Genomic DNA, 25,169 nt, shown 5'->3' on the forward strand with positions numbered 1-25,169 from the left:
TTATGTTTCATGTCAAAAAGGTAGAGCTCTTTTTGCATAATGTGTCAAAGGGACAAACAACTCAGGCACCAGTAATAAGAAAACCGTAGTTTCTATAGAGTTTATCACAGCTGTTAAATTATTTCAAAATACCATTGATCTCTTTGAAGTGTTACTAGAAAATCATTATGTAGAACAAGAATAGTGTACAATTTTACTATTATTAATTACATATATCAGTTGTCTTTAAACCTAGTCCTCTGGGTGATGTACAGCAAAAAATGAAAACACAAATCAAATAATGCAGTAAAATATCAAATCAGATAAAATGCAACATCAGCACAAAATATGTAGGTACATAAAAAGGGCCAAAATAATCCCACAGGGTTAAAATAGCATGTGCAAATGCTGTCAGAGCAGAGAATAAAATCATACAATAATTGATAACAACCTAAGATAATATTTTTTTATCTCCATGGCTTGTTAATCCTTCCCATTTGCTTTGTTCTATTTTCAGCCTTATATTTTCAAGTCCACATTTCCATGCTGGCCACAAAGGATGACAAGCATGGAAGATGCAGGCTGGTAAAAATGAAATACAAAAGCAGGCCTTAAAAGGACAGATGGAACAATCTCTCAGTCCTCAGCCACCTGCCACATTTCTATACTGGCCATAGAGGAAGGTGTTTCCCATCATCTACAGCTACCATAGAAACCAGAGATGGAGTGAGTGATTCATCCCTCCTTCACCAGCCCACTCACTATCCCAATTGCCTATGGCAGTTGAGAAAGCTATTAAATACAAGGCTGCTTTCTTCTCAAGTTATAACTTTTTGGTTATTACCCAGAAAAAGAAGTTGCCTCTTCCAGAGACTTTGCAGAACACCATCAACTCTTAAATCGTTTGAAATAGTTTTATGTAAAATGTGAGTCTTTGACTGATGTAATTAATTGCCATTTGAAAACATGGTTTTTTGTCTTTTTCTGTGGTTTTCTTTAGCAATGGATGCCATTAAATGTGAAGAGCATGGGATTGGATCTGTGCAGATTGTTAAGAGATGTGTGGTTATGGAAACAAGAGGAGAAAAGGAGTGTCCATTCATTGGTGATGTTGGCTGATCTGCAGGAACCCATCCTACATTAAGGCTGCAATCCTATACACCTTTACATGAGAGTAAGTCCAATGGAACTTTATGAAACCTGAGCAAGACATGCATAGGATTGCTTGGTTAGTCTATGTACTATTTCATCCAGTGTTGATATTCCTCTCTCTTTCCCCTTCTGCACTTGTAATTTACAATTAAGATAACTTAACTGGCACCCTCAATTATTAAAACATCATATAGAGTTTAATAAGCTCATTTCTCACTCAGTAATGCTTATAACCACAATGAAACATAAGGATGTATGAAACAAAAATGTCACCCTTCTCACCTGTTTCAGTTGCTCAAAACATAAAATAGTGACATAAAAATATAAAAAATATATAAACGAAGTATATACTTTGAGAGCAATGCTATGAAGCGACAGATTTGCTCAATGAAGTCTTCTAATAAGTGTTTCCCAACCCTTTCACAATTAAATCCTATGCATATCTACTTGGAAGTAAGCCCTATTGAGTTCAGTTTACTCCCAGATAAGAATGTATAGAAGTGGGGTGTTAGCCCACTATTAATCTACATATGGAGCTTGCAATCTGGAAAAGGACTACCTGGTAAAAAATGAGGTCTCAAAGTTTGGACACAGGCTTTTCATGATCTGAGTTATGCCTGTGCATTGAAAACAGAATCTCTTCAGCTATGGTGTTACCTGCACTGAAAATCATTATCCTTCAGAGGGGGAGAAATTTTCCTGTTTTAGCTTACTAGACTGTAATAGCAAATATAGAAAATGACTTGCCTGACATACAATGGACTAGAATGGGTGTGTCCTCAGGGGAGCATCTTCATTTATTCTGTAATATTTTCAGCAACACTTTTTACATTATTATTATTATTATTATTAAGCTAGGTTTTCTAGGATGTTTAATTCTGACTGATGGGATTATCAGTTTTTCCAATGTCTCCTCTTCCTCCTGTGATCTTATTCTGATTATTTATATATCAATATACCTGAAGGAGCGTCTCTACCCCATCATTCATCCCGGACACTGAGGTCCAGCACCAAGGGCCTTCTGGCGGTTCCCCCACTGCGAGAAGTGAGGTTACAGGGAACCGGGCAGAGGGCCTTCTTGGTAGTGGCACATGCCCTGTGGAACGCCCTCCCAGCAGATGTCAAGGAAATAAACAATTATCTTACTTTTAAAAGACATCTGAAGGCAGTCCTGTTTAGAGGAAGTTTTTAATGTCTGATGTTTTATCCTGTTTTTAATATTCTGTTGGGAGCTGCCCAGAGTGGCTGGGGAAACTCAGCCAGATGAGCGGGGTATAAATAATAATTTATTATCACTATTATTATTTATAAGACTGGTATTATTTCAACATTTTGTACAGGCAGCAACCATTTTGCATCGGAGTTCCATTCCTAGCTGCTGTTCTGTCTCTACCTCCATTCTGCCTCCATTCTGCCCAGTTGGACGCAAACAAAATGGTTGCCGGTTGTAGGCTAATTTGAAAGGCCGCAAACCCCAAAAGTGGTGTAAACATGATTCAAATAAAAAAACAAATCTCTCTTCAGCAGGTAACCCCGTCTCTCCCCCCCTTCTAGTTTTCAGTGGATTTTTAAGAGCCAAGAAATAACAGAATTTCATTTTATTCAAATCAGTTGGCTCGCTCACAAAACTGGTGCTCTGCACATCATCATTCGAATCAAAACTAACATTTTCAACCCTAAAAGGACTCTGGAAAGCTCAAAACCTTTCTCAGAAGGGATGTAACCTAATAGACTGCTGCTGCACTGTCTCCATTCACTTCAGGGGAATACAGTTTCCGTTTATTTAATCCTTCCTTGCTACATTGAGTTTGTCCTTCAGTTATTAAAAAATACTGAGACAGACCGTAATATATTACTGTACCTATGTTGAAGAAGTTGAAGTTCCCATTCATTATTGCAGGTTTTTTAGAGGGTGGGTGGAAATCATAAAATAATCTAAATGTCAAAGCTATAATGTCAACTCTGCTTATAATACCAAGTGATACATTGCATAGTTTGGCTGTCTGCTATATCGATCAAACTACTGGTAAAATAATTACAGATGATGTGGTGCATTTCACACGCACCTATTTCACACACTAAGCAAAACTGAAAACATTTTCATTGCTCAGGTTTGATCACCTTTTGGGGGAAATTGCTTGCCCAGCCTTGTTCACCATTCACTTCCAACAGAATTCAAGCACTTACGAGGATTCAAAGGAAAGTTTCAATAAGGGATACCTGAGGAAATAGATGCTGAGCCTCCGCAATATTTTCATTAAGAGGTACGCCTTTAGAACTGGCCTTGCCCAAATTTGAAGTGATTCCCCTATTGTTTCCTGTTTTATGCCACTCTGTATTTTTCATTACCCTGACAATACTTCACATTATTACTGTGGTGCCTCGCAAGACGAAAATAATCCATTCCGTGAGTCTCTTCGTCTTGCGGTTTTTTTGTCTTGCGAAGCAACCCTATTAGCGGATTAGCGCTATTAGCGGCTTAGAAAAAGGGGGGGGGAGCGAAAAAAATCGCAAGACTCGCAAGACGTTTTCGTCTTGCGAAGCAAGCCCATAGAGAAATTCGTCTTGTGAAGCGCCTCAAAAAACGGAAAACCCTTTCGTCTAGCAGGTTTTTCGTCTTGCGAGGCATTCGTCTTGCGGGGCACCACTGTATTATGCCATTATTTAGTATCTTTCCCCCCTCAAAGCTCAGTATAGCTTCGTGTCTTTGCTTATTTTCCTACATGTCAAAAAACCTGTAGATGAAAGTGAGGCTGACCAGCTTTAGGCATCCCTTACTCTTTGAAGCATGGCCAGCGGAACATGTTCCTTCAGCATGTTAAATAAAACTAGGCCTCCAGTTTCCTGCCAAAACACTACGGAAGTAAATCAAGACCAAACCAGTATATTTTCTGGGATGAGCATTAACTTGAAACAAGCCTGGTTTATAATCCTGTAAAATCTGAAATCACACACATTGGGACTTTTGGATACATAAAGAAATATTCAAATTAATTTGAATAAACGGAGAAATTTTGCTATCATCCCTGCTTTCAGCACTGCAAAGCCCTCAGCTTATGCCTGAACTTCAGGCTGCAGAGGTTACTGCTGGGCTGTGTGGGTGACGTCCACTGGCATGAGTTCTATGCACGTTCCACAACTAAAGAATGACATCAAGCTCCCTACATGGGGTGGTAAATAAAATCTCTGTTGTAGCACTAGAAAGCTAGAATGAAGAAACAAGCTAAGTCACATCAAGCAATTGGGTTGGAAGCCAGGATGCAGTGTGACAGGAGAAAAACAACCCATAATCAAACATCGCAAGCACAAATTTGAAGGGGAGGTGGAAGTTTAGAATAGTAGTTAAGGTCAGCAGATGCCAATGAACTGAGATAGGACTGAGATGGTAGGTCTTCCAAACTGAGAAAGTGGTCCACAAGGCATTTTTTGCCATTTCCAAAGGTGACTTTGAGGCAGGTGAAACCCATTTAGGACTCTCAAATAAGAACAGGGGATGTTGTAAGCAAAGCAACTCCTTCTTATGTATACATCCCTCCTGGAGTGATCAACTGTTTCCCATTTATTATTAAGAGTATTAAGCTTGTGTATTTTTAAAAATAAACTGTAGGGGGTGGGATTGTGTGAACTGGCTTTCCGTTGAATCAAATAGGCATAAATTCTCTTTTAAAGTCATGGAATTAATCTTGGATCACTGAAGCCAGTGTTTTTGAAGCTTTGAAGTTTTAATTATTTCCCCGAAATGGTGTCACTCCATGACAAATGTAAAGCTTCTCTAAAAAGGTTAATCTTTTTTTTCTAACTGCATCATAAAGGTAAAAAGAAAAGAAAAAGGCAAAACAGTTGAAACATCAAAGCCCTAAGTCACATTAACTTACAGATGTAATAATAATACCAAAGTGGTAAGCAGCTTCCATAAGTGGATATTTATCTTTGGAGTCATAAGCTGATTGAGGTGTTTCCCAGATAATCCATTCCTATTTTAAGCACTGATTAGTGCAAATGTTAAGTTAATGCAAACCATGCTTCATCCTTAATTGATCTAGAAGGAAGCCAATCCTATCTAGTGGTTTATCACCACATTGTAAATTTCAAGTTAAACAACCAGTACTTAAAAGGAGCAATTTATCAGCACAGGATCTTCAAGAAGTGTCCGGTTTGTCTTCTTCCTCAGTATAGTTCTGTTTTGCTAATTCCCCCATTACAAGCAATGAGAGACTGTGTCTGTTTTTGCTGCACTAAATAGCTTTTGTGATGCATGTAGACAAATGTTGTGCTCTCACAGTGGCTGCCACATCCACTGGGAAGGAGAAACGGGGAAAATAGATGGCAGATGGAGCTGAAGTGAAAATTCCTCCTGGAGCTTCTTATATCCTGAACAGTGAATGGGAAATGTAAAAGTCAGTGCTGAAATTTAATAGGTTCCTTGCCACAAGTCCCATTTATGTTATGAAAAGTCTCAGACGCTGTGTCTTCGCCCACTTTGTATAATTTTCAGTACATTGGAAAGGTCAAAGCTCTTTGAAATCATTTCCAGGAGATTTTCATCGCTTTCCACTCCGCTGATGAACTCTTCTAAACTCAATTCCCCTAGAATAAAAAAAACCCATAAGTGCTTAGGAATATGCATAGGTAATTATAGATCATAAGAACTATTTCAAAATACCATACCTTTTAACCCCTAAGCTCTTCAATGGAGCAGTAACTCTCAAATTTAGGGAAAATATTATTAAACACCACTGGAACATTTTTAAGTTCTTATAGGACTTGGCAAAGACAATGCATGAGTTGAAGGGTCTGCACTGCATAATGAAACTGGTCAAGACCAGCATATCCCAGTTGTTTTTTAAAAAATGCTATCATGTTGTCAAAGATGCTTATCAGTTCAAATCTAGGAACCAAAGTTTAGTCAAGCTAAGCTGTTTAATAGAATTTTCACTTGTCTTCCAAAACTCCTGGCTTTTTTTGAGGAATCTATGATATTCTCATTGATTTGGCTTACCTCCCCATCATAACATTAAACAGACTCGAGTCATCTTAATTCTGTTTTTGTTTTGACGATTTATATACCGCTTAATAATGGGACGCAGGTGGCGCTGTGGGTTAAAGCCTCAGCGCCTAGGGCTTGCCGATCGAAAGGTCGGCGGTTCGAATCCCTGCGGCGGGGTGCGCTCCCGCTGCTCGGTCCCGGCGCCTGCCAACCTAGCAGCTCGAAAGCACCTCCGGGTGCAAGTAGATAAATAGGGACCGCTTACCAGCGGGAAGGTAAACGGCGTTTCCATGTGCGGCTCTGGCTCTGGCTCTGGCCAGAGCAGCGATGTCACGCTGGCCACGAGACCCGGAAGTGTCTCCGGACAGCGCTGGCCCCTGGCCTCTTAAGTGAGATGGGCGCACAACCCCAGAGTCTGTCAAGACTGGCCCGTACGGGCAGGGGTACCTTTACCTTTACCTTTTATACCGCTTAATTAGAATTGCATTGAAGCTGCTGTTCAGCAAATGATTTATAAAGAAATTACATCTAGTACCACCTTAACGCTCTTGGTTTAAGATAAGCTCACTTAATAGCCTTGCTGCCCATAAAAGTCAATAAGAGAAATGGCTGGTTTTAAATTTCAGATATTTCTAATATTTGAGTCTGGAATTAGTTAAATAAATTGATTATATGACTTGCATAAAAAGCCCATTGTCTATATTGCATTGTATACCTTTTAATAATAAAAGTTTTTTAAAAGTAGATACGTTAAATATAACAATAACATGCTTTTGCTCCAGCGATAATCACCAACTGGAGCTACTACAAGAATAATGAAATGACAATATCAAAATCCATTTGCACTACATTGGCATTATTATTTTAAAATTCCCCTTAATGCATGTTGTTTTTACTAAAGCCACTGCACCAGATACTTTGCTTTGTATAGTCCAGATGATTTGGTAGAGCATTTAATGCATTTCTGAATCCTGCGCTGCACTTGCAGAGATAAGGTGGAATGGAAAGAACTAGTGTGATGTAGCAGGCAAAGTGCAGGCCAGCGTCAGACTTGGCTTAGCTCCAAAGCAGACATGAAACATCTACACACACCATATATTTAAAGCACATGGCTTTCCCCCAAAGATTCATGGGTGTTGGGGATTGCAGCTCTGGAAAGGGTGAACTACAGTTCCCAGGCTTATTTGGAAGAAGCCATCTGCTTTAAATGTATGGTGTGAAGAAAAACATGGCAAGTATTTGGAAATCCGGAACAGAAAAATAAGCAGAGAGGAAAAGAGGAAGCAGCCTGCCTTCAAATCCCTGCCTTCCTTAGAATGCTTTGGTTGAAAAAATAATTGAAAGGCAAAAGAAAGACCCATGTAATTGTATGTCTCCATTAGTTTGGGCCTCAGCTATAAAGTTCCCCAGACGGCATTTCTAAAGTACCTCTAAAGTGAGGCTAAAATGGGGTTTCCATGTATTCCAGCCCATGTTCCTTGGAAGAAAGATGGGTTAGAAATGTGTAAAGGATCCTGAATAGACCTGCAACACTTTCCCCCAAATCATGCCCATGCCTGACATACGCAAAGTGTGGGGCAGGTAAAGGCATTGCTGACATGGCACTAGGAAATCCCATATCGAGAACTGATGTGATGGTGCTGATTCTCAACACCAGCAGGCTGATTGGCCCTGTGAGCAAGTCCTGTTGGGAGTCTCATTGCGGGTGTAGCTTACATTCAAATGCTGCTTGCAAATGCACATGTTTTTCCCTGCTGACCAGCAAAGAAAAAATGTAAGTTTGAAGCCATGGTTTGAATCCATACCACCTGCTGAGAGCAAGTCCCTTTGAAGTGGTCAGCTGCTGTAGTCATGACGCCAAGTGATTGACAGGTTGGCTGCCCACCAACTGTCAAACTGGACCCACACTTGAAAATTTTTTATAACCTTACCGTCGTTGTTAACATCTATCTTCTGGAATACCATGTTTGTGAATTCTTCTGGAGTCAATTCTTGGTTGCCATTGATAGCTTGAATGGCCTGAAGGGATGGAAAAAATGCAAACATGTCAGCAGGTCATAATGCGAATTCAATTTATGGCTGCTGGTTCGCTTAGCATCTGAGGCAGGAGTGGGTGGCAGGAGCAGGCATAATCTCCAGGAAATCTTCAGTAATGAGGATTGTAAATTAAATTATTATAACAGAACCGAAAGGATTATAGATCCAATTAGCATATCATTGAAGATCCTGTCAGGACACGTGATTTTTCTTAAACCCAGCTACGTTTTTATCCTGCCCTGGAGAATCTGTTCTTTCAGAGTATTCCATGTCATTTAAAGTAAGGATTATTTTATATGTATGTACATGGTGTGGAAGCTTAAACAACTTTTCTCATCATATACATACATACGTACAGTGCTTTTTTCTTAAAAAAATGTTTAGGGGTACTCTCATTTTCCTACACATATTGAAATATTGCCCCTCAATGAGGCCTGACTTAGATTCACAAAATGTTTAGGGGTATGCATACCCCTGTGTCCCCCAGAAAAAAGCACTGCATATGTACACCCACCCACCCACAAACTTAATCCTTAGCATCATAAAAATGTATAGGTATTTTTCACATTGCACAGGAAAACAGGCTTTACACTACTAGCCATACTGACTATTATCTATCTTCACTACTATTGTGCTCATCAGTGTTAGAAATGAAAGCTAGGAGCTAAATGGCACCTAAAACCTAGATTATGGGGGCAATAACGGAATGTCTAGGCAAGCTTTTTTATAAGAAGAATATAAAACTGAACATGAGTGAACTGCAGCTAAAGTATTATGATCATTTTTCACATGGTCTAGTCCTTGCCCTGCCCACCCCCTAATATTCCTAAGAGGGTCTCTTCTCCAGTCTTCAGAGAGTAGCTGGAAGTGGGGAGGCAGAAAAAAGGCCCTCCTTTCCTTCCCCTCAGCAGTTTTATTCTGAAATCTTAGATGCAGTACTGCGCCCAGAGCTCAGAAACTGCTCGCACTAATGAAATTCCCTGTTGCAAAATGCCCCTAGAACAATGGGAGTTTCAAACACCGCTGCTCTTGTCCAGCTTGTAGACTTCCCACAGACATGTGGTCGGCCACTGTGAGAACAGGATGCTGAACAAGATGAGTCACTGGCTTGATCCAGCGGCTCATTTTACACTCTAATCTTGATCTACTTGTCAGAATTTATGGAAGGGAAAAGTTGTTATGTACTGAGTTGAATAGGATCCAAAATGCAGCAGTCTGATTGGTCCTAGAACAATAGGATCCAAAATGCAGCAGTCTGATTGGTCCTAGAACAATGCAGCAGTATGATTGGTCCGCAGGAGCCACCCAATCCAGCTCCAGGTGGAAGTGAATCCACAACCTGATTGGCTTACAGGAGAATCCCGGAATTAACCAATCACGTGCAGCCCATTGTGTAAATAATGTATATAAAGCAGATATTGTGGGGGAACTTCCATTCCTCCTCACCACTATGAGTTGAATAAAGAGCATGAAATCCACTCTCGACTCCGAGTATATTTCAAAAGCGGAAGGGAGCTCTTTTTTCAACTTAATGTACTTTCTTAGGACATTTTCACATTGCCCCAGTTCTGGCTGGGGCTGATGGGAGTTGTAGGCTCCAGGTTGGGAAAGGCTGATACAGAGCCATGCTAGCGATGAGACATTGTGGGAAACTAAATCCAACCACATGGAGCTGCTGAGAGTGCCAGTTCAGAACCTTTATTCAGAGCATAGCTGTCAACGTTTCCCTTTTTTTAAAGGGAAATTCCCTTATTCCAAATAGGATTCCTCCCAAGAAAAGGGAAAAGTTGACAGCTATGATTCAGAGGCGCCTAGCGTGGGTATCCGCAGTGGGCCCTGACAGCTACCCAAGGATGCCTGGTGCTGGCACCAGCCTTGTGTAATTCCCTCTCTTTCACCACATTGGGGACAGGGAGATCTCATTGCAGGCCCGTGTTCCCCTTTCCTATTGATTTCTGGAACAAAAGAGAAGCCGTGAGTGACCATCTAGCCAGATAATGACTGAAACAGGCAGTGAACTACAGCCAAAACATCAATAGGTTTAAATAATTGATTTCCCATAAAACGCTTCATGGCAAATATATGCTAACATATAACCATTCCCTTACCGTGAATATGCTTAAGAGTTCTCTTTTGTCAATAGTTCCATTCCCATCAGCGTCATAGAGTTTAAAATACCATTTCAATTTTTGGTCAATTTTTCCTCGTATAACCAGATTTATTGCAGCTATAAATTCCAAGAAGTCGATAAACCCATCCTAAAGAAGGAAAGAAAGATAAGTTTGTAGCATGTATAGCCCTTAATTTATTCTGGCAATAATATTAATAAGGGGCTGGTCTGCTGCAAAAAGAATACAAGCTGAAAGCATCTTACACTGAAATCCCCCGGAGCATTCAAAAAATGTGAATATATCAGTTCATACAAAAGCAATACAGAAAAGCTTTAACACATAAGGGCATGTCCTAACTGGTAAAATTAAGATACTCTCTTTTCCTCTTCAGTGATTATTTCTTGTATAAACGATCAACCTTTTGTTCTTGGAGACTTCATAGGCAATTGGTTTTTCACACAAGAAATGCACTATTGTTACTCATTTGTTGTTGGGAGTTGGATAGCTGGCAGTTCTACTGCAGGGATACCGCATTTTCTAAACAATCACACTGCAATATTTTGTCCCCAAGAAATAACATTTACGGTATTTTTGAGGAAAAAACAGTTGTTACTATTGCCATCGTCATGTCAAATGTAGTTGCTGATGGCATTGTCAATGAACCATGCTATTTCTTGCATCTTCCCCATGCCTGCAATATTTTGTGACTTTTTTTTTAAAAAAAGAAAGTTATACGATGGCAATTTATTTGCACTGATTTTTTTTATTTGATAAAGGATGATTTCTCTCTCTGTACTACTGCTTCAGAGTGTCCATAGAGTCTGAAAAAGAAAAAATGATGAACCGCAGAAATGCTACTGCGTGGAGTAGAGCTGTCTATTGCAAAAATGGCAGCCCTGTGTCAAGTCCCTTATCCTGTGTCCTGATGTCACCAGCCAGTGTTTCCTCACCTTGTTATGCAGAGGTTGGGAGCACACATATCTTAATGGGTGTGGCTGTGTATCACAAGGCCACATGTCAAGCCTTGCCCCCATCCATGTGTTTGGTGCACATGAGAAAGGGATCTATATGCTTTTATGTTTGGTGCACGTAGAGATCTCCTACGTGGAGAAGGGATCATGGCTCAATCAGGATCTATGAGTGTATGTCATGCTTTCCAGAGAATCCAGACACAGAGATGTCAAGGGTGCATGGCCATTGGCAGTGAGGGCAAGATTACCCCACATATCTTTATCACACACATGCATTCTTTGAATGCACAATGGGCAATATGAATGGAAGGTGCCTTATACCAAATCAGGAAGGTGCCTTATACCAAATCAGATCATTGGTACATCTAGCTCAGGATTGCCTAGCAGCTCCCCAGAGTTTCAGACAGAGAATCTCCTCGCCCTACCCTTCTTCAGTACCAGCTGAGTCGCATCCCAGTGCTTGAAACAGTTACATCATCATGCAAAAAGAAACAGCATTTTTAAGATGGCTGAAAGTGAGTAAAAGCCAAAACATCTGTTTTGTGTGGACTGGGTATCTCACTCATGTCTTTGAGCAGCATATTCCACAATGAATAAAAGGCAGATGGGGCCAGCAGGCTATACCTTCTAGATCAGACTATGTCTCCAGATGTTGTTGAACTACAATTTCAACCCTGTGATACGCTGAATGAGATTTTACTAATGGGTGGAGCCAGACACAGGGATACCATTTTCAGCCACCATCCCTTACCATCGGTCTGACAAAGTTCCAACAACATTTGGGAGACAGAGGTGGGGCAGGTTTCCTATTTCTGATCTATATAAATTCTTGAAATTCTGGGTTAAATCACTGGTCCAGTATATCAGTTTAAAATACATTGCTCACTTTTCAATTCACTGAGCAATTGCCTTCTTTTTTGATTTTGCGAATTGCCGTACAATAAAAAACAACAACAGTTACAGATCTATCACGTGTCGTTGTTGCAGTATATGATTGGAAAGAAGTGATAAGCATTGAAAACAGATAAGCAATAAGTAAAGCAACACTGTAGTTTCCTATGGATTATTCCAGCCCTTTGGTGTCAGTGACAGTGTTCTTTGCTGTGGACTCTACCCTTGCCTTTCTGTTATGACCACCTGCAGACCTTTCTTAGACAGTACATCCACCTGGGGTGCTTGATTCAGCCCTGTTGATCACCACAGTTCCAGTGCATTGCTGTTTCCTTCCACACATTCTCCTCAGCGGTCCACACAGTGACACAGTCTAGATGGCATGGCATGTCTTGGAGTTTTTTAAGCAGAGGTTGGCTGGCCATCTGTCATGGATGATCTAGTTGAGATTCCTGCACTGCATGGGGTTAGACTATAGATGACCCTTGGGGTCCCTTTCAACTCTACGATTCTATGAAATTCATCCTTATTAAAGACAGATTCATTTCTTTTCAAAATGTTTGATGGCAGCTGATTTTGTGCTCAAAAGCTATGCTGAATGAACTAAATGATTCAGAAGACCAGGAAGGATGTTCCCATTCAGCACAGATACCATATAGTTTTGCTTTAGCTTTTTCTCATTTATGGAGGAACCTCCACATGTTCACATGGAGTGGGCAGTGAAACCACATCCACCAGCCTACTGCACCATGCACCAGCCAACTTTGTCTCCTAGTCTCTGCTCTCTACACTTTTGGGAACTCCATTTGACCAAGGTTCCTCATAGCACAGAGGGCCTGCTTTTTTGTATAATTTTCACACTTAACTACCCTGTCCAAAATAAAACACGTGTGTTGGGGGAGCTCTGGAAAGTCATAGGGATGTGTCCCACTGCCGCCTTGATGGGTTGACAGAACAAATGTCTAATTTCACTAGAATGAGACATAAAACAGGCGCCCAAACTAGTAAGATGTTACACAACAAAACAGGATGCTGTTACTGATGGAATTTGGATGCATCAGCAGAAGCCTGAACTGAACACTGAATCTCTGCTGGAGGAGCACACTTTATTTATAGATGCAATCTCACTTAGACTCTCCGTTTGGAAAATAAGAAAGCTGAATTTATTAAAGGAAATACAAGTGTGATAAAGCGGATCCTAGTTCTGTCTAAAGAGGATGCCTGTTCTCGGCAGGAGACACACACAAAGATATTTCCTCAACCCAAGGGGGTGAGGAAGAAGGGTGGAATAGGAAATGAGATCAGCAAACCCTTCATTCCATTTGTGCCACATAAAATCATAGAATTGTAGAGTTGGAAGAGACCATGAGGATCTAGTCCAACCCCCTGCAATACAGGAATTTCACCTAAAGCATCTATGCCTGATCACCATCCAACTTCTGCTTAAAAGGGGGAGAGTTGACTACCTTCCAAGGGAATCCATTCCACTGTCTAACATTCCACTTCCTGATGTTTAGTCAGAATATCCTTCCTTTTAATTTGAACCCATTGGTTTGGGTCCTACCCCCTGGAGCAGGAGAAAACAAGCTAGCTTAATTTTCTGTGTCACAGCCCTTTAGGCTCAGAACCTGAGTGATGTTTGTTCCAGTTCAGCGGTAAACAGTGGGTTTTCCCAGGGAAAGGATCAGGACAAGAAACAAAACCCCACTTGGACCTATGCCTAGAAATCATTAACCTGTGTCTAGAAACCACAGGAAAAAAAGAAGTGTGATGACCCCCCTGAGAGTATCAGTCCAACACCTGAGAGAAGACAGCAGCGGATTTAGGGCCATGCAGGCAGTTCCCACCCCACCCCACCCCACCCCCACAGGGTGCCAAGCTGAGGGAGCACAAAATTATTATTATAAAACCTATTTTTATATGTGTATCTACTGAAATCCATAAAAAGCAACTGTACTAAAATGAATTATTGTGAAAATAAGAAATTTCAGGGAGGGACACCAAATTTTACTCTCCTTCAGCCTGCCGTGTTACCAAAGCCCATTCCTGGGAAAGGTTAAGGTTAAACAGGTAAAGGGACCCCGGACCATTAGGTCCAGTCGTGACCGACTCTGGGGTTGCAGCACTCATCTCACTTTATTGGCTGAGGGAGCCGGCATACAGCTTCCGGGTCATGTGGCCAGCATGACTAAGCCGCTTCTGGCGAACCAGAGCAGCGCACGGAAATGACCTTCCCGCCAGAGCGGTGCCTATTTATCTACTTGCACTTTGACGTGCTTTCGAACTGCTAGGTGGGCAGGAGCAGGGACCAAGCAACGGGAGCTCACCCCGTCGTGGGGATTTGAACCACCGACCTTCTGATCGGCAAGTCCTAGGCTCTGTGGTTTAACCCACAGTGCCACCCGTGTCCCCTGGGGAAGGTTAGCAGAGGTTAAAGGGACAGTCTAGGAAGCCTGGAGGTTCCTTTCTCTATATGCCTTCTTCCCATTCAGCCCCACCAGTCTTCAATACAAGCTGAGTTGCACCCCAGTGCTTGCAACAACTACACCATTACCTAGCATCATGACAAAAACAAACAAAAATGAATAAATTCCAAAACAGAAAAGGGCAGGGGTTAGATGGGGAAGGAATTGATTTGTCACTGAGCACTAGTTCAGGATTGGACAAGTCAAAGTATGGACAAAAACAAATAGTACTTCTTGATATGTAAAAAAGGAAGCCACCTCTTGGTGTAAATAAAAACAACAACAAAAAATGTGAATAATTTGGGTTCCGCTATGGTTCCGCTCAATTCACTATAATGAAAAATCTGTCTGAGGGTTTATACACATCTTTGAGGTTCTATTAAGTCTATCCCTATAGATACAGGTAAACATGGGAAATGGTGTTGAACAATTTCTTGTGCCTTTCCTGGAGAATAATTATGCACAGTTTTCTGCTGGGATCATTAAGCTGTAGCATATCAACCAAGTTTATCGATACATAGGGCAACTCCCAATGCTGCCCACCTACTTGTGCAATGGGATTTCTGCTCTCCTCTCTGCAGCAACCCCTCAAAAATTGGAGCCCCCCCAACCATCATTAGCAATTCTGCAGGTGTGAGAGGGCTGGGGGGGGGGAGAGATGAAGCCAAAACTGCATTGCACAAGTGGATCCTTGCCTATGCTATGCTGGATGTCACCCATTTTATATAGCCTTCCAAACCTTCCTGGCCCTCTTTCATTAATCTGATAAACCTGGTTCTGGACAAAGGCATTGAAACAAATTAGTTCTCCAGAATCTCACAACTGCATTTTCAAATTATAACTACATATTTTCAGTACAGTAATCTGTAAAAAAATTGGTGCTTACAAGGCTATTAACATACCTGGCTAAATAGGAGGTTCAGCCAAATTCATGAAGGGCATTACTGGTGATTTTTTGGTATTTATAAAAGTGCACTATATAAGTCTATCTTTTATATAATTACATTTAAGGAGAGGAGGGTGATCTCACTGGGCCAGAAAGCATGCATCAGTACACCCTTTGAAGTTGAAGATACATATGCACTAAGTGACCAAAAAAAGAGAAAAAAACTCAACCCTTGAAAACAGACTATCAAACTATATTAGACTTGTATGGTAACATGACATCCAATGGTGTATGGTACAATGACATCAAAACATCCTATATAAACACCCAGATGTGCCAAAATGAAAAAAAAAGATGCAGACAATCACAGAAACATTAGGAAAATAAAATGGAGTCATTCGAAGTACAATAATTCCTAGTACAGTGGTACCTCGGGTTAAGTACTTAATTTGTTCCGGAGGTCCGTTCTTAACCTGAAACTGTCCTTAACCTGAAGCACCACTTTAGCTAATGGGGCATCCTGCTGCCGCTGCACCGCCGGAGCCCGATTTCTGTTCTTATCCTGAAGCAAAGTTCTTAACCTGAAGCACTATTTCTGGGTTAGTGGAGTGTGTAACATGAAGCGTATGTAACCTGAAGCGTATGTAACCCGAGGTACCACTGTACAACGTATGCCTATCCAAGAGGACCTTATTCATGTAACAAACAAACAAGCAGCTCAGTCTTATAATTTTTTTTCTCAATCTCGGAGCATTTGAAACTATGGTTGGGAGCCTGAGGCAAACTATGGTTATTGCAAACACAGAAAGGAGGAAGAGCAGAATGTGTACAGATAAGTTTGCAGTGCCTGAAGCACATTCCTGAGTGCCAGATCTTTATATCTGATTCAATGTTCTTTGTTCAGAGAATTTCTACAGCTGTGGTTTCATGAAGATAACAATCCCTTCTGTGCTTATAGGCCTCTTCTGGGGCTTCCATTCCAGGAACCTTCAGGCAAGAGGCTGTTCTAGCCTCCCCCAATCTGGCGCCTTCCAGATGTTTTTAGACTACAGCTCCCATCAGCCCTAATCTGATGGAGATTGACGAGGAGAGAGAAAGACATGATAATTTGGGGGCACAGGGCTTGTCCACACATCTGCTTGTGGCGTGCCTAAAAAGCACGGGGTCAAGCAGTTTTCCGCTTGTCCCGCTCCTTCCCAAGGGAAAACCCACTCTTTAGTGATACATCGGAAAAAAATGGCAATGGTTTTCCGCAGGAGGCAGGGGGAAGCAGCAGAAGAGAAGTGTGGATAAGCCCACAGTACAAAGTCAAACAAATGTGTCACTACAGAATTCTGACAGAAACTCCAAATTCTGCCTTTTGACCACTAGGTGACAACAACATGTCCATATGCTCAGAAGGCTTTCATGCCATCCAAATGGAATCCTGATCTTCCATCAAGTATTGCCCATAGACTTCCAAGCTTATTGTTACATCCTTGAGGGCTAAAAACTCGAGGGATGATCCAGTCCATATACAGGGGGCTGGGAGATATGCAGAGAGGAGGCGTCTATGTTGGAAAATTCTTCATGCAAGAGGAAGAAGGTATCAACTCTCCTTTTCTAGCTTCCCAGGATGGCGAGATATTTGCAGCTTGCACCAGGAGGACAGCAGCGTCATGGAATATGTACAGTCTTGAGATTGGATGCTATATATCGTAGAATGTGTGTATAAAGGACAATCCCAGAACGAACTATTGCTTTCCCTGCCACATTCAGGTGCACATTCTGTGACCGTCAGTGGGATTTTTGTAGAACGAAACCCCTGTAAAATGGCTGTAAAATTGGGTAGGAACATGGTCCTTCAAAGCCCACTGTCCTTGTTCACAGCCTACAGAGACAGTTGTGCCCATAAAAAAACAAAATGGGACATGTGAGATTAGAACATTATGCAAGGGTTAGGTAACAGGCACTGGAAGCTGGAAGCTTAACAAGGTCGTTATCCTTTTATATTTAGAGTAGCGTTGATAATCCCCTGTTCAAACTGCAGTTCTTTCCCTTCTGATAGCCTAACCGAAACTGATACATAGCACAGGCGATCCCAGTGAGACTGCTTAGAAGCCTGGGGTGTGATTTTTGTGGGGAAAGGGGTTCTTCCCATGGTTATAGCTGTCAACATTTCCCTTTTTTAAAGGGAAATTCCCTTATTCCGAATAGGATTCCTTGCAAGAAAAGGGAAAGGTTGACAGCTATGCCCATGGTCCTAATGTAAACAACCCACTCACAGCTGCTCTTAGCACTGTGGGGGGTGGGGGGGCGGCAATGGGGCAGGAAGGACCAGAACAGGATCTCTTGCCTTCAGATTTTATAAGACAAAAGTCCGTACCCAACTGTAAAGGGAAAATTGCTTGGTCAGAGCTTAAGAATCTTGAGATGTTTTTCTTGAGATTGGGTGTGGGGAACCTTTGACTCTCCAACTGCTGAACTACAACTTCCATAAAGCTTGGCCCAATGACTAGGGATGATGGAAGTTGTAGTTGTCCGGAGCTGCAGTCCGGAGCAGGTCAGCAACAAAACACTCAGTGTCAGTGAAGTTAACTCTTTATTCAAAGAACCCAAAACAGTGCAGGCCTAGTGCAGCAACTGTTCCCAGTAGGTCTTGCCCCAGTGAGGCAGTTGTGAGGACTGAAGGTCTCTGCCTTCCCACCACTCTCTAAGATTCCTCCTCCCGGGTCCTCCCCCAGCAACCTGAGGCTCCTTTGTCTTATCTCTCTTTGCTCTGCTCTCTTCATACCTCTTCAGGTTCTGGGAGACCAGGAGGGGAGAGGAGCTGATTGCGCCAGGAAGGGGAGACTCCTTGGATTCTTCAGCAGCCTGTCTCAACTCTGTCTCCTGCCCCACCTCCTCTCCAGCCTCTGAATCAGGACTGTTCTTTGCCCCAGCTTATTCCTGCTCACTAAGTCCTGTTGTCTTTTCTGCTGCTGATACATCCTCCTCCCAGTCTTCTCCCTCTGACCACTCATCGTCTTCCCACCACCAATCCTCTGGCTCTGAGCCTTCTTACCCTGGAGGTTCCTTTGGGGGTTCCCTAGCTGGTGCCTCCCACCACTCATCTGCATCTGGCCAGTCCATGACAGGTCAGCAACATCTGGAGGGCCAAAAAGTCTTCATGCCTGTTTTAGATACAGCACTTATTTCATCCCTATATACCTACATGGGCAAGCGATGGCTTAGCACTGCCCTCAAATCCTGTTCTTCTTGGTACCATTTCCTCTTTCTTCCTTTGGCTTCATGGTCCTCTTACTCATCAGGACTCTGATGTTGGCTCTTGTGATCTCACATGATGTTATTGATGTCATGACACCACATGTGATAAAGTCACGGATGCTCATAAAACCAAATCCACAGTCAAGATTAAATAGCAGGGTGGGCAAATGATGCTGAGGGTTCTGGGAGGAAAGGAGAAGGTTCAAACAAGCACTGCAAATAGGCAGCATCCAGGGAACCAAAAAGGTGTGAAAGAGCAGTGAAACAGTGCAAATGTTCAGCTGGTTTACTACTCTGATCAGCTACATATAATAGTAATAATTAGAAGTTTATTATTATTATTGCCCACGCATCACCATAAGATCCCAGGGTGGATGAGAACGATATAAAAATATAGATTAATATCAGTTAAAACAAGTCTCAAAATGTGCTAACATTGGAACCAGCGTATATTAAGTGCAGCCCTAGAATAAAAAAATCATTAAATAGACTGTGTATTGTAGTAGAATTCTGGCCATCCCCGTTACCTTGGTTAAAACCCCCCAACAGGGCTACTGTTTTTTAAATGATCTCCATTATCGCAGCGTATATCATTTATCTACAGTGAAAGGATGAAAAGCTAAGTCACAGCTTCATGAAGCTTATAAACCTGTCAGTCTTCCAGACAGTCTGGGCATTTCTAACCAAAAGCTTAGACCACTAAGCCAACCTCTCTGCCTTTTAAAACACTTCTTAAGAAGCATCAGCAAGATAGTGGGAAGAGGTTAATATCAGGTCTGGCCAAGGGCTGGATTCCCACAGCTTAGAAAAAGTAATCCCACCTTTCATTACCAAATTTATTTGAAAAACGAGATTATCGGAATGAATGTAAAAATTCCACAGGATTGCAATTCCTAGATATGGCAAAACTCTGGCCATCTAGTTTTGTTGCCAAATTACAAAACTGTATTGTTATTGTTATTTTTAATTGCAAACAATGCTGGACAAATGTGCTGTGACAGATGTGCCATTTAATGCCAATGTTTCTGATAGAATTTAAATATGCTGAAGATTGTACACTTGAGTATTATCAAGAGCCCCCAACAAACATATCATATACCAAAGGATGAGAACAAAAGGGAAATTGAACATATGTGAAATTTAACTGAAGTCTTTCTGTTTCCACTATACACACAAAGATATATCTGGATGAAAAGCCTTCTTTTCTTCCTAATACTGCTGGAAAATGAGCTCTAGAAATGCTGGCCTGGTTCACAAAAAGCCAGACTAAAGGCATAGTTTGGCCAGCTGAGGCGTCTCATGACTCACACGGGGCACCAAAATGACGAGAACCTGCTCGCCATCAGTAATAATCAGTCTCACGCAAAGATGGGTTGAAGAAATCTGACTGCCCCAGGAGCTGCTGCAGCCAAACATTTATTGTGTGTAGCCAAAAAGATACAAATACCAAGAAGCAACTTTTCCCTCAGCCTGCAGATAAGGACAATGCCATGCCATCACACCAGGCCCACGTAGTCGATCAGGCCATACTACGTGGACCAATCATCAGGACAGCATGAGCTGTCCACACGTTGATCATGCTCCAAGCAATGCCTTTTGCTATGAAATCACCTTGCAATAATAAACTTTCGCTCATGCTCTTATGTGCAAACAACCATTTTCCCACAGTCTCATCAGAGCTGGGTTGCAAGAACCTCAGTTTGCGTGGAACATGCTTTTCTATAGATCTTCAGTAGTTGTGAAATGGGGTTACGATGCAATAGCTGGCGTGAAATGAAATGATTTTACTTCTCTTACTTTAATTGTGAACCTCAGTGTTTTGTTTTACACAGCTTTTGTTAATGATAATTTGAATTCTGTTTTGGGAAGATATTTAGATTTGGAAAGGTGGCTTAGAAGAAGGGCCTTAAATAAATAAATACATTAGACAGAGGTGAGGTACTCCTTGACCTCACTATGTTAGCAGAGAGCAACCTGCATTGGACAGGTAGTGAAATGTCTTTTAGCAGTGTCTGTGGTACCTTCAAAAATCCTGGAGAAATGGTAGTTGGAAGTGTTAACACAGATGGTAAACGATGGATGATAAATTGGACATAGGGAAGATCAAGTGCCCATATGTCGTCACCTGTTTAGGAGACAAATTGACTATGAGTGGAATCATTTCCTCTAACAGGGCCTTAGCTAGGACACTGGTGTAAAGAGCTGGGACAGACTGAATTAGAACTAGATGAGCAATTGTTCTCATCTTCAGGACTATGTGTATCTTGCCACCTATCAGCAGGTTCACCATTATTCCACCCATTAAATTTTGTGGAAATGAAGAATAAATCCACAGAACGTATAAGTCCTCTGTCTTCAATCTGTCTCTCTGTCTTCAATAGCCTATGAATCCATAGAGACATAGGCTATGTGCATATCATACAATTAAACCATATTCTCCCCAAAGAATCCTGGGAACTGTAGCTCACCATTCCCAGAGCAACTGTTGCTGTTCCAATGATTCTTTTTTGGGGCGAAATGTGTTTTAAATATATGGTGACTATGTAGCTATAGTTTCAAGATCCAAAGATACAAGGAGATGAGCATCCATCCCTAGACGTGTAGGGTTTGAAAACATAACCTGCATCTTGCAAAAATGGAAGCTACAAATAGAGCACACTGAATTTAGAGGTTTGGGTATGTATGTGAAGGCACCAGTGCAGACAAGACCTTGAAAAGTGGTGAAGATTGGGGTGGTGGCAGCAGGCAGCAGGCACCACCCCAAACCTCTTCTACGTAGTCGTCTGTGCACAGATTGAAGGTTTGCATGGTGGTTTGCTATAAAAAGCTCACAGACCCACTGCAGACCTGTGCCTGTGCAGATCTCCAGTTTATTATCATCATCATGTTGGAGTGAGGAGAAAAGGAGAAGAGTATCAAAAGGTGGGTGCAAAGGAGAAGACAGATCAGAATGTGACTGGGAGGAGGTAGAAAATGATCAGTGGTGGTATCTGGGGGAAGGAAGCATGTTGTGTTCAGTAGCCTTCATCCACCTGGTGCCCTCCAGTTGCTTGGGACTACAACTCCCATCAGCCACAGCTGTAGCACAGGGGTGGCCAACATATTTGGCCCTCAAACATTTTATTGAGCCCTCTCCAGGTCCCCCTAGATTTTGTAATTTTAGATTTTAGGTGGATTTTAGAAAAAAAGCAAAACAACAACAACAATTTTTCTTCTTGCTCTTCTTCCTTATTGACACTAGCTGTTTCAGGGAGAGGGTTGGTATCCAAACCTGCCTGAACACCCCAATCTTGTAAAATTGTTTCCTGCTGCGTCCTGTCCTTGGTGCCTCCTTGGCTTCCTGCCTCTCTTTCAGGAGAGATTGCATCTTTCTGTCAGCCTACAGAGCCAGCTAATGCTTCAGCAACTTGTGTATATAGAGCCAGATCATTCAGTGTGGTGGATGAATGAATTGAAACAACCAAGAAGAAACAAAAGAAACAATGCTTCTATCTACCTATCTAAGTCTTGATTGAGGACAATCCATAGTGGCCAACAACCCTTACACTAAAATAAAACTAATGCATCAATAGAGCAAAACTTCAGACCAGGAAAAGACCTGAAGGGTTCACACTGAATTGATCCCATACCGAATCCAGTTAAGAAGCCATTGTAAAGGTTACTGAGCCCACTCTGACAAAGGCCCCATCTCCTTTAAAGTAGTATCATAGCACATTAAACAGCCATGGCTTCCCCCAAAGAATCCTGCAAATTGTAGTATGTTATGGGTGCTGGGAGTTGTTAGAAGACCCCTGATCCTCTCATGAAGCTACAATTCCCAGAATTCCCTGTGGAGAAAGATTGATTATTGTACCACACAACTAAATGATCACACTGCCAAATCCTGCTCACAAAAAGTGCCACAGTTTCCAATATGTTTACTCCATACCTGGATATACAACACACCTTTTTATGTTCATTTCCTTTCCTACACTTAATGTGAAACTGATATAGCTGTAATGCCAAATACTACCTGATAATTACATTCTGTACTCTTCATTTGATGTGTAGAGCACTGCCTGTGATCATACATGGGTATCTTCTGCATGTGTGCACCAGTGCATGTAAGAACATAAGAAGAGCTTAGTGGATCTGACCAATGGCCAGTCTAGACCATCCTGTTCTCACAGTGGCCAACCTATGGGGAGCCTGAAAGCAGGACCTGAGCACAACAGCAATCTCCTCACTTGTGATTCCCAGCAACAGGCATTCACAAACATACTGCCTCTGATAGTGTTGGTAGAACAGAGGCATTAGGGTTATTAGCCACTATTAGCCTTATGCCCTCTAATACTCTTTTAAAGCTTTCCAAGTTGGCCATCACTGATTCTTTACTCCACATTTTGGAGAAGTCCAATCCAGGTGTACTGGGTGTATAGTCATTCACACAAACAGCTGAACATGTGGCAGACTCCTTGTACATATGGACAGCACAACGTGAACAGCCCCTGTGTTGCTAACATCATGGTCATATGCATTTCAGTGGAACTTACTTCCAGGTAGGGGTGTGTAAGATTGCAGTCTCAGACAAACTGTGCTGAGTACAATCTGCATGGTTCAGTTGCCCATATATACCATTTAAAACCAACAGCATGTAAATAATAATAGTAGTAGTAGTAGTAGTAGTAATAGTAATAGTAATATAGTAATAGTAATAGTAATAGTAATTTATTATTTGTACCCCACCCATCTGGCTGGGTTTCCTCAGCCACTCTGGGTGGCTTCCAACAAAGATTAAAAATACATTAAAACGTCAATCATTAAAAACTTCCCTGAACAGGGCTGCCTTCAGATGTCTTCTAAATGTCAGGTAGTTTATCTCTTTGACATCTGATGGGAGGGTGTTCCACAGGGCAGGCGCCACTACTAAGAAGGCCCGCTGCCTGGTTCCCTGTAGCTTTGCTTCTCGCAATGAGGGAACCACCAGAAGGCCCTTGGCGCTGGACCTCAGTGTCTGGGCAGAACGATGGGGGTGGAGACGCTCCTTCAGGTCTACTGGGCCAAGGCCGTTTAGGACTTTAAAGGTCAGCACCAACACTTTGAATTGTGCTCGGAAACGTACTGGGAGCCAATGTAGGTCTTTCAAGACCGGTGTTATATGGTCTCGGCAGCCTCCCCCAGTCACCAGTCTAGCTGCCGCATTCTGGATTAGTTGTAGTTTCCAGGTCACCTTCAAAGGTAGCCCCACATAGAGCGCATTGCAGTAGTTCATATCGATTCAGATCCAATACAGATGCCAACTGTGATAAATATTTTAATCTAGACGACTTGTGTTAACACATGGAGGGCTGATTGCAGACATGTGGGCTGCACCTACAGAGAGGCATGGCAACTCGTACGTTTTCCAGGGGGTGGAGTTGGGCAACAGTTTGATTCATTCAGTGTTTGTTGATGCTAAGTCTCCCCTTGTTGATCCAAAGCAAATTTGGAAAGAAAACACCAGGCTAGATTTTGCCTTCTCCCCCTTGAAGCTTGTCACTTCCTACTCGGTTCAGACCACATCTTTTATTTAAATAATGCTTCCTAGCCTGGTGCCCTCCTACTGTTCTTGACTACGATTCCCATCAGCCAGAGCCAGCAGGACCAGCCACATCTGAAGAGCACCAAGTTGGGGAAAAGTTGATTTAAGCGCATAAACTCAGTGGTGCGGCTGGGTAATTTAAACCCTCATGAGGAGGGCCCTTTAGATCACCATGTGTATTCACAGTTGTGAAGTAGACAATTAACATTTCTCTCCTCCGCCATTTCATGATTTACAGCGGTTTCTACAGTCCTGATAGGTGAAAGCTAAAAAAGCAGCTTGCCAGCCTTGATTTTTAAAAACAAAACAAAACCCTGAGCATGTTCAGCTTCACATTTTAAACTCCATTAAAGCACAGTCACGACTAAAGAAATAAAATGGTGTTTGCTTCTGCTGCCCTGATGCTATAAACATTATTTGTCAAGAAGCATTATTTTGTTGCAGGAAAATATAATTGTTTTCAAAGCCTCTTTTCACCATTTTTACATAACCAGCCAGCAGTCCTGGATTGTAATTTTTTAAAGAATAGAAAGAGAGGATGCTGTGGTGACTAGGGTCAGTTGGCATGCCCATCCTGGCCCAACTGCTGATGCTGGACTTGTTTGTCACTAGCATCTGGTGGTCATTTTTTTTTTTCAGAGGATGGGGGCTGTAGGGCCACAGACTTTAGCTCTGAGTTCCAGCCTCAGGTGTGCCACTGCATGAACTACATTATTATTATTATTTATTATTATTATTATTACTTTTTGTTATTTTCTGAAGTTACATAACAAATCTAGTCAATCAAAAATTCAACAAAGGAGAAAAGAAACATCACAAAATCTAAACTATAACCAACTAATCAGAAACAGAAACACCAAGTGGCTTCTGTGTGCAGACTCTGC

At 41.9% G+C, this 25,169-nt stretch overlaps 1 protein-coding gene across 2 annotated transcripts in view; it reads right to left on the bottom strand.

Moving 5' to 3' along the window:
* Positions 1-4,022: 4,022 nt before the first annotated feature.
* The window catches only part of GUCA1C (guanylate cyclase activator 1C), a gene marked incomplete at its 5' end in the record, with an annotated part of 46,125 nt that continues 24,978 nt past the window's right edge, over positions 4,023-25,169 (bottom strand). For both annotated transcript variants that reach the window (XM_079974459.1, XM_079974460.1), the window contains 3 exons: positions 4,023-5,718; positions 8,050-8,137; positions 10,264-10,413. In XM_079974459.1, the coding sequence (XP_079830585.1) occupies positions 5,588-5,718; positions 8,050-8,137; positions 10,264-10,413 (369 nt within the window). In that variant the 3' untranslated portion in view covers positions 4,023-5,587. The remainder of the gene's footprint in view (positions 5,719-8,049; positions 8,138-10,263; positions 10,414-25,169) is intronic.

This window comes from Podarcis cretensis (genome assembly GCF_951804945.1).
Source record: "Podarcis cretensis genome assembly, chromosome: 4".
NCBI classification, from domain to species: Eukaryota; Metazoa; Chordata; class Lepidosauria; order Squamata; family Lacertidae; genus Podarcis; species Podarcis cretensis.